We start from the raw sequence: 17,608 nt of genomic DNA, 5'->3' as shown, positions 1-17,608 counted from the left end.
CGAACTTTTTATTAGCATATATCAAATCCTTGGGACAATATTTATAGCTAATAAATCATTTATAGATAAATATATATACTTGGAATCCATTTGTCAAAGTGTGATTATCAGGTCTAAAAGTGGGAGAGCTGATGGGAATGACTTCATATTGCTAAATAGCCCTTCCAAGTAGATGAAATCAACCGGCAGGTTCCCCAGCAGAGAGGTCAGAGCGGGCGAAATGTGCCTGCTATATCCACCATGGCCACTAGATGTCAGTCCTTCACCATCTGTTGCAGGATGGCTTTTTCTATGGGACTCAATATCGTCTATGGGGTCGCACAGAGTCGGACACGACTGAAGCGACTTAGCAGCAGCAGTAGCACTATGCTCCAGCAGCCAACTCCAGCAAAGAAACGGTCTCCTCTTTATCGGAAGGCTCTGTATTTTATAGAATAATGCTTAATTTTCTTCTGATCATAAATGTCATTCCTGAAAGAACTAAGAAAAGCATAAGTGGAAACATTTTCCGAATTGCTACCACCTTGATATAAACCATTGTTATACACGTTCGTTCTTTGTCTAGTGTTAACGGTGAAATATAGTAACAGCTCATTCTACTGTGTTTCAGGCACTGTCCTAAAGGCTTTCTGTAGATTAATTAACTTCATCCTCACTATAGCTCTACAAGTTTGAGGATTATTCTTTCCTGTTTATATATATATGTGAGTATATATATGTATGTATATAACTATCTGATTGAGATGTATTTCAAATGTCATAAATTCTATCATTTACAGTGTACAGCTTAGTGATTTTTCATATATTCATGGAGTTATGTAGCCATCATCATGGCTTAAATTTAGAACATTGCAACACTCCAGAAAGAAGCAATGTACAAATTAGCATTCAGCCTCTGCTCCCTTCCCTTCAATTAGAAAGGACTATTCATTTTTAATTTTTTAATTGGAGTATCATTGCTTTACTAACAATTATGTTATGTTACTAACATAACATAATGTTATGTTAGTTTCTGCTGTACAACAACGTGAATCAGCTGTATGTATACATAAGACTTTTCATTTTTTAAAAGGTATTTGTTTCTTTATTTATTGTAGCAATAGGAGAAGAAGGGAGCGACAGAGAATGAAATGATTGGATGGCATCACTGAATCAATGGACATGAGTTTGAGTAAACTCCGGGAGATAGTGAAGGATAGGTCTGGCGTGCTGCAGTCCATGGGGTCACAGAGTTGGACACGACTTAATGACTTAACAACAATAACAAACATTTAACATGAGATCCTTTGCCTTAACAGAAAGTTAAGTTCACAGTACAGTATTGTTAATGATAGGCATTAGGCTGTATATCAGAGCTCTAGAACTTACTTATCTTGTGTTGTTGAAACTTCATACCATTTGAATAGCAGCTCCTCATTTTCTCCTCTCCTTAACCCCTGACAACCACCATTTGACTCTCTGCTGCTATGAATTTGACTATTTTAGAAAACTTATATGGGTGGAATCATACTGTGTTCATCCTTCTGTGACTGGCTTCTCTCACTTCCCATAACATTCTCCAGGTTCATTTAACTTGTTGAAAATGGCAGGATTTCCTCCTTTTAAAAAGGCTGAATAATATCCATTGTTTGTCTCTACCACGTTTTCTTTATTCATCCAACTGTTGATGGACCCAAGTTGTTTCTGCATCTCGGCTATTATGGGAAGCACTGCAGTGTACACGGCAGGACAAATGTCCCTTTGAGATCATGATTATAATTTTTTTTTGGAATAAATACCCAAGCGTGGCATTGCCGGATCAAATACTGATTTAAAAAAATTTCTTTTTGGAAAAACCTCAATTCTGTTTTGCAGCAGTTGCACCATTTCACACGCCCACTGTTGGTGTACAGGGTTCCACATCCTCATTGTATTTGCTACCTTTCGAGTTTTGATAATGACCATCCTCGTAGATGTGAGATAGCACCTCAACTAGTAGGTCTCAGAGGTGGGATTTGAGCCCAGGCAGAAAAGGCCCAGGATATACATGCCTGGCGAGAATGCTTCACTGTCTTCCATGTACTCTGCAAGCCTGGGATCATGCTGTTTTGTATTCTGTTCTTTTCTCTCAGTGTCCTACTGGAAGAATTTCTCTTAATATTGAATACTATTTTCAGGCAGTTGGTTGCATGATGGCCTGTCTATGCTGTGGACACTCTATGTTGAATGGACCTTGGAATGTCCCAGTGTTTCCCTTTTGTAAGAGACTCTGAGGAATTCTTTCTTGCTTCTTTATGTTTGTGAGTGCTTCTGATCATAGAAGTGAAAGTCATTCAGTCGTGTCCGACTCTTGCAATCCCATGGACTATACAGTCCATGGAATTCTCCAGGCCAGAGTACTGGAGTGGTTTTTCTCTTCTCCAGGAGATCTTCTCAGCCCAGGGATCGAACTCATGTCTCCCACATAGAAGGCGTATTCTTTATCAGCTGAGCCACAAGGGAAGCCCAATAGCTTTACATAAATGTTAGAAGCAAAATTTCTTGGACAAAAGGCCACAGGTATATTTAGGACAAATCATCTCTAAAAAGATTGAACAAATTTACACTCTTAGTAGAAGTGTTCATGACCTATCTTTTTCTTGTTGTTTGTGTTTTTTTTTTGACCTTTTCTCTCACCAAAGTCTAATAATCTATGGTCTACAATTTGTAAAGGATAAAAGTGGAGGTTGGGGGAAGATAGTTGCTTTGAAGATCAGAATTCATCCTCAAGTTGGTGGCGCAGGACGCAAATACAGAACCTCAAGACCAGGAGGCTCATTAACAGACTCCAGCTCCAACCCTGGTCTTAGGCTGATCTAGGGGAGCAAAGCCTGACCTTCTCCAGTTGATACTATGCAGTAGCCGTGCTGAGACTACGCATGTGTTCTGACATGGATGAAGCAATGTGTCCCTGAGAAGTATCTACTAATTCACCCATTCATTTACTCAACATGCATTACCTGAGGGCCTGCTATGTGCCTGTCACCAGTGCTGGAGCCAGAAGATTGGAGAAGACTTCTTTTCATCTGTACAATGGGGGTTATGCCTTGCAGGGACTCCTTGGGGGTCAGTAAGATTTAGCGTCTGTAATTAACCTGAGTTATTATTCTAACTTTTGTTGGTGGTTTCTCATTGACAGAATTGTTGCTTATGGTTCCATGAAGACCACCTGGAAAATGAGTTGGAGTGACTGTTCACTCGAGTCTTCATTTAGCTCACTTCATGAGGTTTACAGTTAAAGAAAAGAACCACCAGTTTTACACTCACCTCTTCCCCATTTATCAGCTTTGCAGTCAGTCTGCTTTGACTCCCCTCAAGCCAGTCATAATCCAGCATCACCTCAAAGGAGCCAGGCACAAGCGCCCTTGGACATATGGCCGGTCTGCACATAGATGGTAACTGCAGGGTTTACAGGTGTGTTTCAGGGTTGGGGGGACAAGCCAGAAGGCAGTGCCCGTCCCCTTGTCCCATGCCAGCCATTTCCCATCTCCCTGAAGAGGAAGCTCTTTACTCCTGTGGTCTCCCACCTACACTTCTGCTGTTTTCTGCATCTGTGAGATGGTCTAGAACATCCCCCTGTCACTTCTTTGGGCTGCCTTTCCCCAGTTTCAACCACTTGCTTCTGTAGAAATCTGTCAATCATGTTTGCTGTGGGGGCAGGGCCACATGATCAACTGAGCCAAGCATAGGACCCCATGCCCCTGCCAGGATGGTTGGTCCGGTGCTGGACACATGCTCTGATGTGGCCTATTCAGAGCCCTCTCTGGAACCCTGGTGTCTTCTGAGCTTCTTTCCTTACTGGTTAGTTGTCTTAGAGAGATAAAACCCTGGGGCAGGCAGCTTCAGATTCCCTCACTAGGTTTAGAGGCCTGAAGGAAGAAAGCTGTCAGGTAAGAGAATCAATGATGAGAGAAGAGAAACAGCCAGGGGGAGAAAGAGTGAGCTGATGACTTCTGATTTCTTGGGTCCAGTCTCTGAGATCTTTAGATCTCTGGTTCCTGCATCCCAGACCCTCAATGTCCTTCCAATAAGTCTCCCCTTTTCTTGAAGCCAGTTGGAGTTGGGCTCCTCTCACTTGTGGTTGAGGCTTGATTTTAGATCCTGCCGGGTTATGATGCATATCCCAGACCCAAAGAGAGGCACCCATTCGTATCAGCACCATTGAGATGAATCTTTTATTCTTTACTGAGAATAGGGCTTTGCAGAGCACCAGGCATAGTTCACCAGCATCCCTGGGTGGGATGGCCCTGCATGTGAGTGAGTGTGTGTTTGTCTGGTCCTGATTGATTCCTGTAGCAGCCTGAATTTACGCTGCAGGAGCCAGGCCAATCCTGTTATTTCCTCGGTCATAAACTGAAAAATACAGCCTCAGGAAGACATCACCCAGGATCCAGGTCTCTGAGGTTCCCACATTTTCCAAGATCTCTGAGCCCCCTTGAAAGCTGATAAAGCAGATCCTCTCAGAAAGCTGGGGGAGACAGAAATACACACCAGTCAGCTTGAGCCCTTACCTGTCACCCCCCTCAATATCCAGAGCAGACAGCTTTTCCATTTTTCTTTGGGAAGAATCAAGTGTTTCTCTGAGCAACTGCAGAAGTGGGGGTACAGGAACAAGAAGGGCCGAAACATGTGGTTGTCCGGACAGGGGGGTGGGGAGGGGAGGATTGGGAGTTTTGGATTATCGGATGCTAACTAATATATGTGTGCTTAGTTGCTCAATTGTGTCAACTCTTGTGACCCCATAGACTGTAGCCTGCCAGGCTCCTCTGTCCATGGGATTCTCCAGGCAAGAATATTGGAGTGGGTTGCCATTTCCTTCTCCGGGGGATCTTCCTGACCCAGGAATCAAACCCAGGTCTCCTGCATTGCAGGCAGACGCTTTATTGATTGAATTACGAGGGAAGCCCACAGTTAAACAACAAAGTCCTACTGTATGGCACAGGAAACTGTTCAGTAACCCGTGATGAACTGTAACAGAAAAGAATATGAAGAAGAGTATGGATATACTTGTATATATATGAAGCTGAGTGACTTTGATGTATAACGGAAATTAACACAACATTGTAAATCAGCTGTATTTCAATGCATGTGTGTTAGTTGCTCAGCTGTGTATGACTCTGCGACCCCACAGACTATAGCCCTCCAGGCTCCTCTGTCCTTGTGATTCTCCAGGCAAGAATACTGGAGTGGGTAGCCATTCCCTTCTCCAGGGGATCGTCCCAACCCAGGGATCAAACCTGGGTCTCCTGCACTGCAAACAGGCTCCTTACTATCTGAGCCACCAGGGAAGCTCAATACTTCAATAAATTTTATTTAAAAGGTACAAGAATGGCCTGTAGTTCCCCTCACACTCTAAGTTTCCTTCATTATGACCCCAGTCACTGTTTTCTCTGCAGAGAATGGCTGTTCTTCTCCCCATTCCCCACAACCCATTCTTTTTCTAAAAATTTAAAAATTTTGAATTGGAGTACTGTGGTGTCGGAGAAGACTCTTGAGAGTCCCTTGGACTGCAAGGAGGTCCAACCAGTCTATCCTAAAGGAGATCAGTCCTGGGTGTTCATTAGAAGGACTGATGCTAAAGCTGAAACTCCAATACTTTGGCCACCTCATGCAAAGAGTTGACTCATTGGAAAAGACTCTGATGCTGGGAGGGATTGGGGGCAGAAGGGGACGACAGAGGATGAGATGGCTGGATGGCATCACCGACTCAATGGACGTGAGTCTGAGTGAACTCTGGGAGTTGGTGATGGACAGGGGGGCCTTGCATGCCGCGATTCATGGGGTCGCAAAGAGTCGGACACGACTGAGCGACTGAACTGAACTGAACTATCACATTATTGTGATAGTTTCAGATGGACTGCAAAGGGACTCAGCCATATACATACATATATCCATTCTCCTTCAAACTCCCCTCCCATCCAGGCTGCCACATAATACCAAGCAGAGTTCCCTGTGCTACACAGTAAGTTGTTTTTGGTTATCCATTTTAAATATAGCAGTGCCCACAACTGGTTATTTATACTGTGCTAAAACCTTCTAGGGCTTGCCTGGTGGCTCAGCGGTAAAGAATCAGCTTGCAATGCCGGAGACTTAAGAGACACTGGTTCGATCTCTGGGTCGCGAAGATCTACTGGGGGAGACCACGGCAACCCATTCCAGTATTCTTGCCTGGAGAATCCCCATGGACAGAGGAGCCTGCCGGGCTATGGTCTATAGGGTGGCAGAGTTGGACACAATTGAAGCGACATAGCACACACACAGACCCTCTAGGAAGCTTTCCTGACCCACACTCACCCTCCCTGGATACTCCAGGCTGGCTTGGGTGACTTACCCTGGTGCTCCTCCGGTCTGCAGCTCTCATCACCCCTAATCTGTCCCCAGCTCCCCTTTGCACAGCCCCCGAGGGTTCCATTTGCATATAATCCAGTGTAGATTCTACTTGACCAAGCAGACCTCCTCATGCCTCTATGAGGCTGGGGGTTTAGAATGACTGCAATTCCCTCTCTTTCTCAAAGGCTTCTTTCAGCCCATCAGCTTGCCCTGAACTCCCATAGAAAGCTGACATTAAGTCTTAACCCTGTGCTGGGGCTGTGCAGTCACTGTGCTCCCTTTATTCACCTTAGCATCCAATCTTCCCCACAGAGGGGTCTGGTACCCCAACTCACAGAGAGGGCACTGTGAGTGCAAGGGGTAATTTATCATCCCAACCCGCACACTTTTGAGAAGGGAAGAGAGACTGTTAATCACTATCCTGGGACAGGAGATGGGGACTGTTTCCAGCCAAACCCTCACTTGTCACTTGGCTTATTTCAGGGATTACTAGAATTGACTTTCCGTGTTCATGCATCTGAGGGCACTGGTTGAACTGAGGCTTTGTGAGGCAGAGGCCCTTAGTGTTCCCCTCTCCTTGTGCCAGGCATGATGCCAGCAATGGGTAGTGTCTCCACGTTTATTTCAGGAGGGTGAATGTCCCAGACTGCCCTTTACTTTCACGTGGTTGGTTTTGTGGGAGGCACTGGCCCAGCCACAGGGGCTCAGTAGCATCTGCAATGGTGTGACCTGGCCTGCAGAGGGCGCCCTCCTCCTAGCAGCATCCCAAGGGTTCTGTCCCAGTTTGAGAGCCAGCCCCCAGCGTTGCCCCCTCACCCTCTGGATGTAGTAGTCAGGGGGCACAGGGTAGATGATGCCGTTGATGGTGAGGAGGAGCGTAGGCAGGCTATTGACGACATGACATGGAAGCATTTGCTGTAAGACAGAGAGGAAGACAGGTGGGCCCAGGTGATCCTAGGTGTGGAGGGAGCCCAGGAGGGAGGCTGTGGCGTGACCCTTCACCTCGTCATTCAGGATAGGATTGGGGTTGATGAGCTTCAGGATGTCGGTGACCAGGTGAGTTGGCCCAACCAGCAATGAGGTCCCAGTATCCACAACGGCCTGACATCCTTGGGAACAACCAACCACATTCCCGTTTATGGTCATGCTGAGAGAAAGTGGGACAAAGCAGGCAGCAGGTCACTCCGAAGTCTCGCCCACGACTGCCCCCTCCCTGACTGTCCCTGAACAGCCCTTCAGCTCTTGCACGGACTCTGTTGTCCTTTGTTCTGGTCACATCACCCTTTTGACTTCCTTTCAGTTCTTGAATGTACCAGGTTCTTTCATGTCTCAGGGCCTGGGCACGTGCTGGTCACCCTTCTTAGGCCATCCCCTCTGTCTAGCGAATTTCTGTTCATCTTCCAGGTTCTAGTTTAATTGTCACTTTGTCAGGGAAGCCTTCCCCCCAGACTAGATTGGGCTCCTGTCTTGGTTACTCTCTGTAGACACTTCTTTGTGTCTAGCATGTGCTGCTGCTAAGTTGCTTCAGGCGTGTCCAACTCTGTGCGACCCCAGAGACGGTAGCCCACCAGGCTCCCCCGTCCCTGGGATTCTCCAGGCAAGAACACTGGAGTGGGTTGCCATTTCCTTCTCCAATGCATGAAAGTGAAAAGTGAAAGTGAAGTCGCTCAGTCGTGTCCGACTCTTCGTGACCCCATGGACTGCAGCCCACCAGGTTCCTCCATCCACGGGATTTTCCAGGCAAGAGTACTGGAGTGGGGTGCCATCGCCTTCTCCGTACCCAAGTAGTAATTCACTATGTGTGTGAGTCGTTTCACGTGCATCTGCCTTAGTAGGTGTATGGGCAAGTTGTATCCTTAGTGCCTCCCTCAGTGCCCAGCGCATAGCAGATGCATGTGTGTCTGTTGGATGAATGAATGAAACAATGAAAGAGGAACACCCAGAGACCTGTATCTGTCATGTGACCAATAGTAGGTCCACCCACACAGTGAGGTGGGAGGTTCCCCGGGGCAGCAGATGCTTAAAGTGGGGGTGGGGAAGACACAGGCTGCCCTGGGAGCGGGTGTGTCCCATCACCGCCCCCTCACCTGGCTCAGACACTGAGGCCCAGGCCAGAGGAGCATGAGCCAATCCAGGGGACCTCTGAAGGACGGGAAAGCTTTTGTCTGAGGATATCATAGAGAATCCCATTAATTATTGCCCCTTGTTCTCGGGCCACTCCTGAATCCCGGCTTCCTGATTTGGTCACAGCCCCTGCCCGACTGTGTCCCCAGTTTGGGCAGTAAGTAGCACTGATTAGGTGGGGTGTCTCTTTTTATGAGTTGCTCTCAGGTCTCAAGATTTCAGCCACCCTCTCTCCACTGCTGGGTAACTTCTCCCTGAGGAGACCAGATTTTCCGGTTTGTCCTGGACTTTTTCTCTATTTCCGCTGACAATTCTGTATACTGAGAACCCCCTTGGTCCTGGGTGGCCCTGGTCAGTAGGTCATCTTAACACAATCCTGTTTAGGTTGGTGAAATTCCCCTGATCCTCTTTTCACCACACTATAGGGTCCTCTAACCAGGCTCCCCACCTCACAGCACAGGGGTGCAGCCCTCCCCCAGCTGCACCTCTGGCCTCTCTGGATCCTTTCAGGACCCTGGTCAGAGGGCTGGTCAGGAGCCCTGGGGCGCCTGTGAAACTATAGGTGATGTTTGTATCTGTGCTTGTGTGTATGTGTGTGTTTATATGTGTCTCTGTATGTGTTTTTATGTGTGTCTTTGTGGGTGGAGTATATGTCTGTGAGGGACTGAGTGTCTGTGCGTGCCTTTGTATTTGTCTGCCTGTGTTCCTGTGGACGTGTGGGAGCATCACTTGGGGTGACCCTCGGAGGGGGAGACTTACCTGCTCATGGCTACCTGCCAGAAGCGGGCTTGGGTCACTGGGACCCACTGGAGTTTTCCCTTGTGGTAGGTGTGGTCCACCCCGCCAAACATCACCGTGCTGATGTTTTCTGGCCGGCTGAAGAGAGAAGGATGAGGGGGGCTCATTGGAGGAGAGAAACGCCAGACACTGTCTGAGGGCTGTGCTTCTCCATCCATCAGAGGCACTATTATGGTCCCCATTTTACAGATGCAAAAACTGAGGCTCGGAGGGATTGAGCACCTGACCAAGGTCAGTCACCCTCTAATGAGTGTCAGAGAAGAGGTTTGAAGCTGGGCAACTTGGACTGCATCCGACCACCCATCCTTCTGAAGAGGACCTGGTCCCCTCCAGCTACCTGAGTGCTCAGATATACCCTCAGAGGACTTCGTGCTGGAGGGGTCTGGCTTCCTTCTTGTCTAGCCTTTCAGTTTTCATAAAAGTCGAGGCCTGAGGGTGTTATGGCATAGGTTCAGGGTCACCCAGGGTTGGTTTCACTGGCCTGTTCCCTGTGCCATCCATGGGACTCCAGATTCAGCAGGTCCCTCACCTCTTCTCTCCCTGTCTTAAAATTCCTAGTATATTTTGAACACAGGGTCCTATGTTTTCATTTTGCACTGGCTCCTGCAAACTGTGTAGCTGGTCCTGTGTTCCCAGTAAATTGTTAGTGAGGAAGGAACATTCCTGCCATCTCTCTCCTTCCTTCCATATCAAATTCGTCAGCACATCCTGTTGCCTTTTCCTCCAATCCATTTCCTGACACCTTCCATTGCTCTCCCTCTTATCTCCACTGCCTTAGACCAAGCCACTGCTCTTGAGCCCAAGAGCACGGTTATGTTCCAATGAAATTGTATTTACAAAAACCAGTGATGGGGCCAGATGTGACCCTGAGGCTGTAGTTCTCCTGTGTTAGAATATCTATCGTGAAAATTCTGGATCAGGTAGTCTATAATTTTTCATGCAGCTGGCAAGCATTGTATAGCTAATTCGAAGAGAGATCTGGTCTACTTCAGACTTACGAGCTCAAGTAGAAGGCAAAGACTGGCTCAGAAATGACTTCTCGGTTCTTCAGGTTGTCGAAGACTGGGGTGGTCCCCTGGATGGCGAGGCTGGGGTAGGCCAAGCCCAGGATGCCATCATAAGGTACTTGTTCCAGGACCCCACTGGACTGATTCTGGCTCAAGCCAAAAATCTGGTTCACGATGACAAGGTTCCCGATCTGTGGGAGAGGAGAGTGTTCCCATATAATGTTTTGGGAAATGGAGCTGGTACTGGGCTGGGGAGGAAATATCATTAGCATTGCAGAGAAGAAGTGAGACCTGGCTATGTGCCGGGGTCCAGCCCCGGCTGATCCAGGGTCTTCGAAGGAGAGACGGCTAGGCGGCCTATTCAAATGTTAATTAGAGATAATAAAGAGGAATAGAATGAGGATAGCTCAGTAGGAAAATTCAGTGGAGAAAAGAAGCTGAGTGGCTTGGTTTACGCGGAAAATCAATATAACCCGTGACACCAGGTTAGCTCTGACCACGGAGGCCGCAGGCGCCCTCTCGAATAGCGGAAGGTGCCCCACCTTAGGCACCTTCTCGAGTGGGTCTTAGAAGCCCAGGCAAATAAATGGTCGCAGAGGATATCCACGCTCCAGATGGACACTCAGCTGGAAGTTAAAGGGAAGAATGACATGGGGAGAACAAGCGTTGGTGAGCAAGGCCCATAGCTTTATTTTCAACAGGGGCTTTTATACCCTAAGTTACACATAGAGGACAATAGGGGATGCAAAATCAGCAGTCTTTGATGCTTATCAAAAACCAGGGTTTCTTTCCTGCAGATTTATCGTATACAAATGGTTTAGGTGATTTACATCATCTTCTGGACAGAGGCCTATTAACATTTTATGACTCTTGACAAGGACTTATCAACAAAGACTTATTTTCTCTAAGAGTAATTATTCTAAGGTTTGGCGCCATCTTCCGAAGATAAGATTACGTTCCTATAGGGTGGATGTGTAATGGGTTTACAAAGGAAAGAATTTACTACCTTAAGGGTCTAAAGTTACTAACACCAGGCCACTACTTATTTTTTCTACATACCAACTATATTAATTAATGCACATTCAAGGATACAATTCAAGGGATGTGAAAACTTGGCAACAAACATTGGCTCATCAATGAAATCTTTTACTAGCTTTATTCTGACAGTTTCTAATTCTCTGAGAGGCTCTAAGCTATTTGAATATCTTAAGCTTCCCGTGCCTCTGGAGGCTGGGAGACTGTAAACAATCGTATGCATAGCTGTAGGTGTCCGGGTAAACTTGTCAGGCGAGTTAGAGAGCCATCTGAGGGGTTTGGATTTAAACACTCCTAATTGCCCAGGAACTTTATTAATTGGAGCTGTAAGTTAACTCTTTGACAGAGAGAGTGAGATGGTGGTGGGGGACAGCCCCCAGTAAAGTCAGAGGTGAGAGCACAAAGCAATAAAGTAGGCAGACTCTGGTTTTTTGGGGGGTAGATGCTCGAGAATATCCGGGGGCACTCCCGAGGCTCTATCCCGCCTTTGCGTATGCCGAGCCCCCTTCCTCATGACCTTTGTCACGAGTGGAATGTCTCTCGCCGGCTCCCGGCAGCTATGCCCTGGGTTAATATCAGATGGTCAGACCAAGCTGGGACAGGAACTTGGTTTCCATTGGGGTGGGGCTGTGTATTTTAAGAACATCTACTTCTCACACATGCAAACGCCATCTGAGTCAAATTGGCTTCATGCCTTCTGTACAGGTCGGGCAACAGGACAGGACTGAATGGTGCCCCCTTGTGGACAAAGCGAGTAGAGAACCGGGTAGCCTTCCCTTTGGCATCACTATGATCTAATGACAGAAATGGACTGAATTCATTGTAATGTACTGCGGATTATGCATGAGCCCAGAAAGACAGAAGCCCATTATACAATGTCGCTGGCAGGCTTCTTAGGAAAACTCTGCCTGGCAAACAGGCTTTTCAGGGTGTGAACACTTGTGTGTGAGTGCCTGTGCGTGTGTGAGAAAGAGACAGAGACAGAGAAACACAGGGAGAGCATACTCAGGCACTTAGGGGGAGGCAAGACATAGTTTTTATTAGACTCTCAAAGGCCCCCTAGAGTGAGAATCCATTTATCAGGTCCCTCCCACATCTATGACTCTTGCTTTACCTGCCTGGATACCTGAAATCCTGGGCTGCCCCCAGGGACCCCAGATCAGTTTTAACCTCTTCCCAAATTCCCATGACTGCTTGAGTCCTGACTGGCCAGCCCAGCTCCACCACTTACCACATGTGTGACCTTGGCCATGCCCTTGCTCTCTGCACCTCAGGTCCCTCACCTGTATCATGAGCTGATCATAGTACCTGCAGTGTGGGTCGCTACCAGATTAAACAAGTTATTACTGTGAACGTGCCTGGTAGAGTTTCTGAGAATATAAAAGCCCGCCTCCCTACTCCCAGCGAAATGAACCTTGGACTGCTCACAGGCAAAGGAGCTGCAAATCCACCCCCCAAGCCACTGTCTGGGTTAGCCACTGCGGGAGCTTGTGTGTCTGCAGGGACGCCGTCTCCCCAGGCAAAGGCCCTACCCAGCAGGTGACCAGCCACTAGGGGACTTTGGGAAGTGGTCATGTTTGACGGGGCCACAAGGGAAAACTCCAGTGGGTACCTTCCCAGCTGGTCCTGCATCTGTTTTGTAAGCAGTGATTGCTCCCAGGGCCAGCTCTGACTCAGCCCCTGGTTTCCACGTTACCTGAATGGTGTCAGAGCCAAGAACCCCTTTCATGCTCCCAGAGCCATAGAAGAGGTTGATTTTCTGGTTCAAAGGCTGGAAGGTGGTGGACTTCTGAGGGTCGAATCTCTTATGTTTAGCTGCCGACACAAGAGATGGGTATCTGTCAGGGGCCAAGATGGAGAAGTGGGGAGGGGGAGGACAGGATGGGTGGGGGGCTGGGCACTCACAGCAGGAGGGACTGTGGCAGTCGACAGAGGGCACCCACAAGTCAGATGAGCCGGTGTCAAAGTTGACCTGGAACACTTGAGGAGGTGTTCCAATGGTGATCGTACCAAAGTAGACAACCTACAGGGGCCGGGGAGAGGAGTTTAGGGCAGACCTGGCTGCCTGGATACCCCCTGATTCCTGGAGTACTGCCTCCCTCTGGGCATCCCAGGTCTCCAGAAATCACTTTCCAACTGCCCCCCGCCTCCCACAGCCTCTGCTCAGACCAGTCCCTTCATTTGAGAAGCTCTGCCGTCTCATCTATAAGGCCCAGTCTCAGTGCCTCCTCCTCCAGGTGACCTTCCTAGGCCACCCCAGGCCACTCCCTCTAAACTCAGACCAAGTCCTGTCAACAGCACGCAGGTGGCCCTTTCGTCTGACATGTATTTAATCTTTGCCTCTCTCTCAGCCTAGCCCTGTGCATTGTTGAAGAAGATAAAGCTCTTTTTTTTTTTTTTTTGAAAATCACTATAGTGTTAATTTTTTTTATGATCTCACATGCCTTAGGGGTTCAGTGACTTTTTAAAAAAAAATTTATTTTATTTTTTAACTTTACAATATTGTATTTGTTTTGCCATATATCATCATGAATCTGCCACAGGTATGCACATGCTCCCCATCCTGAACCCTCCTCCCTCCTTCCTCCCCGTATCATCCCTCTGGGTCGTCCCCGTGCACCAGCCCCTGGTGTCATTCCCGGATCTGTGGAGGGTGAACTTTCTCTGCCTGGGTTTCACATTTGATGCAGCTGGCTTTACCTTTTGATCAGTCATGGCTCACCCTTCATCTGTAACTGAGTGGCTCACTTTGCTCAGAAAGAACCATTTCTCTCAAATTACTGCCACATCTTTAACACAGAAACGAAATGTTTACCTCCCCGCTGGTCATGCCGGACCCAGTCACCACAGACCAAGAGTTGAAGGTGAGAGTGACTTCTCCTCTGAGAACGGGGTCCCTTTCCCCGCATGTTTCCGCCTCTTGCAGAAGCCCCACCCCAATCCCCCACCTGACACAGATGAACCCCAGTGCTAGGTCAGACCACCAGGGGGCGCTGTGGAGCACCATCCTCCCAATACACTCACATTCTGGAAATTCTTCAGTTGGTGAGAAGAAAATTTCTGGTCAGGATCAGAATCCTGGGACAGTCTGCGAGGTTGTTCATCCAATAAATCTTCCAGCAATTGTTTTTCCCTGATAGCTTCTTGCATGGTCTTCATCTTCGTTAGAGGGATTCTTTCACCGCGCATGGGGAAAAGGAAGCAAGGAAGGGGCAGCAGTCAGTTGTCCCTGTTATGACTGTCATACTTGATATTGTAATGGCACTTTGTAGTTTTTAAGCCGTTTTATGTGCCATCTTTATTATTAGAATGCTGTGCAGAGACCATGGCAAAGACCTGGGTCTGACTATAGGCTCTGTCGTGTAATCTTGGGTAAGCTGTATGACCATTTGGAGTCTCAATTTCTCATTGGTAAAAAGGTGAAACGTAATAATCCCCACCCCACCCCCATATGCAATGTTTTGTGTATTAAGTGAGATGATGGATATAATGTTTCTAATATACAGGAAGTCTCAACAGTGACAGCCATTACCATTGCTGTTGCCATCCCACTGTATCTTTTTCAAAGAATCTCAGGGAGTGACGTAGAAGGGGATCATTATCCTGTTTCTACAGGGGAAGAAAGGAAATGCAGGAAGTTTGTGACTTGTTTGTGGTCATACAACTTTGTTAGAGATAAAACAGCATAGAAGTAGCCCTCCTCATCTTCATCCAGGGTGCTAGCAGAAAAGATGGATGAGAGTAAATGTCAGGGGATGGAGAATAAATTAGAGAAATTAAGAGTCTAGAGAAGTAAGGAAGAATCAAAATAGAAAAAAACAAAACAGAGACTTCCACATGCACAGAGATATCAAGAGATGGTGAGATAAAAAAGGAGAGATACACAGATGAAGACACTGACACATTCACACAGAGGTGGAGAGAGAGCAGAGAGAAGACCTAGAAGCAAATGCAAGAGAAATGCTGTTTCACAGGATCACACATACAGTTGCACAGGTTGTGCACTGAACAATTCCAAAAAGTGCCATTTTTACAAAGGTCATGAGGTGATTGGCACCCGCAGAGTTGTGCAACCCTGCAGGTGTGCCCCAAGACGCCTGGGCCCCACAGTGCCCATGACAAGGGTCTCATCAGTAAGTGAGAGTTGATCTTTAAGACTGCCAGAGAATGACTACTTTCTCTTCTTACCCTGGTGGGTGGAAGAATAAGAGGATGACAAGAGAAATCCCAAAAAGAGAGATGATGCCACTAACAGTCCCTGTACTTACTTGACTATGCACTCTGAGAGGGCCACCAACCCGAGAAGCACAAGCCACTTCATGCTTCTTTCCTGGTTTCAAGTACTCAGGGAATATCGAGTTCTGAGCTTGCAGTGGTGATCAGGAGCTCCTAGTTATATATACTCTGACCCGCCCTAATTGTCCCCTTTAGGCTAATGGTGGATCTGATAAGAAACATGAACCTTTCTGTAAAATCTTTACCTCTATCAGTCTCTCTGTGTATTCGACTTGGAAAATTCTCAGAATACAGAGAGACTACTGTAATCTCTTCCTTGAGGCTTGGATGGAAGATTAAACTAAGAGTGGCAAAACTCTTGCCAACTGGGACACAAAACACTGCTAATAATGTGATAAAAGTAAATGCTGGGGGCCATGCTAGACATTCGTGATCTCATGTGGTCTTTCTAGACACTTCACAAGATGTGCATGGCTGTGTTCAGTTGGGAAGGAGATTGCTAGGAGGAAAAAAAGGTCAAATGGCAAAGTGAAGACTTTAGGGGCAGCCCAGTGACATTTGAGTGACTAGGTAGAGGGACTTTGGCACAGATCAGGGGCACCTTTGATGCCAATCTGTGTCAAAGATCTAGACTAGAGCAGTATTACAGCTGCACGGTTTCAGTATTGGAAGAAATGTGATGCAGGCATCCACAAGATACTATATCATCCAATAAACGTATAAGGAAAGCCCTGTGTGCTGGGGTCTGGCTAGGATGCTGAAAAGCCAAAGTCGTATAAGACACAGGCGGTCCGTATCCTCAGGGGCTAGCGGTCTAAGGCAGTTCTCACAAACTCATGGCCGAGGAGGCAAGAGAAATGATGGAAGGGTGGGTGGGCATCCGGGACATGGGGCATCATGGGCCCTACCACTGGGGCAACCTCTCCTCAGCTCCAACCAGAGGCTGCCATGCTGGAAAGCTGGCCAAGTTTTCAAGAGAAGTCAGAAGTCTGGGTATTTATGTACAATCTCTTTATTTTAAATGTTAGCAACTTATCTTTTTTTTTTTCCAAAAAACAATTCCCCAACAAATGTGTTCTGGATTCAGCCTGGGGGCCGTGCAGTTTTTTATGTCTGGCTTAGAGGTGGGGGTAGAGAGGGGACAGGGAGGGGGTTCAATTGAAGCTGGTTGATTGCATATGGGCATGAATGCATATTAAACATGTTAATTTTCCTTCTACTTGTAAAAAAAGAATAGCAGGGTCATATAAACCATGAATTTAATAATGTCCATTTGCTGAGGAGAAATGGGTTGAATTCTGATGTAATTCACCAATAGTGTCCGTGTCTGGAAACATTTTGTCTGTTAAACCAAATGTTTGTTGTTGTTCAGTGGTTCAGTATTTGCGACCCCACGGACTGCAGCATGGCCTCCCTGTCCATCATCATCTCCTGAAGCTTGCTCAAACTCATGTCCATTGAGTCAGTGATGCCATCCAACCATCTCATCCTCTGTAGTTCTCTTCTCATCCTGCCTTCAATCTTTCCCATGATCAGGGTCTTTTCTAATGAGTCCATTCTTCACATCAGGTGGCCAAAGTACTGGAGCTTCAGCTTCAGCATCAGTCCTTCCATAAATGTTCAGGATTGATTTCCTTCAAGATTGACTAGTTTGATCTCCTTGCAGTCCAAAAGAAGCTCAAGAGTCTTCTCTAACACCACAGTTCAAAAACATCAATTCTTCAGTGCTCAGCCTTCTTTATGGTTCAACTCTCACATCCATACATGACCACTGGAAAAACCATAGCATTGACTATACAGACCTTTGTCAACAAAGTAATGTCTCTGCTTTTTAATATGCTATGCCAAACATACATACAACCAAACATATTAAGAAATAATTTTGAAGTGTCTTACTATCAAAGAAGACAAAAAAAGAAAAAAACCACTCACTCAGGGCTCTTGCTCAGCCTGAGATGAACAGTTCAGCTCATTTGCTCGGTCATGTTCGGCTCTTCATGACCCCGTAGAGAGATGAACAGGGCTACCTGTTAAAATGTTATTCCAGCTGAAGTAAAGAC

The 17,608-nt window shown here is 47.0% G+C and overlaps 1 protein-coding gene across 1 annotated transcript; it reads right to left on the bottom strand.

Moving 5' to 3' along the window:
* Positions 1 to 4,179: 4,179 nt before the first annotated feature.
* Positions 4,180 to 15,691, bottom strand: PAG3 (pregnancy-associated glycoprotein 2). Its single transcript, XM_006042126.3, has 9 exons — positions 15,581 to 15,691; positions 14,337 to 14,487; positions 13,218 to 13,335; positions 13,009 to 13,127; positions 10,269 to 10,468; positions 9,232 to 9,348; positions 7,351 to 7,495; positions 7,165 to 7,263; positions 4,180 to 4,486 (listed from the first exon to the last, which is right to left on the bottom strand). The coding sequence occupies exons 1-9, from the start codon at positions 15,631 to 15,633 to the stop codon at positions 4,325 to 4,327; spliced, it is 1,164 nt and encodes a 387-aa protein (XP_006042188.1). The 5' UTR covers positions 15,634 to 15,691; the 3' UTR covers positions 4,180 to 4,324.
* Between the last annotated feature and the right edge of the window lie 1,917 nt (positions 15,692 to 17,608).

The sequence above is a fragment of the Bubalus bubalis genome, chromosome 5 (assembly GCF_019923935.1).
Source record: "Bubalus bubalis isolate 160015118507 breed Murrah chromosome 5, NDDB_SH_1, whole genome shotgun sequence".
Classification (NCBI taxonomy): domain Eukaryota; kingdom Metazoa; phylum Chordata; class Mammalia; order Artiodactyla; family Bovidae; genus Bubalus; species Bubalus bubalis.
Note: the sequence above shows the minus strand (reverse complement) of the source record. Positions and strands in the feature narration are given on the sequence as shown.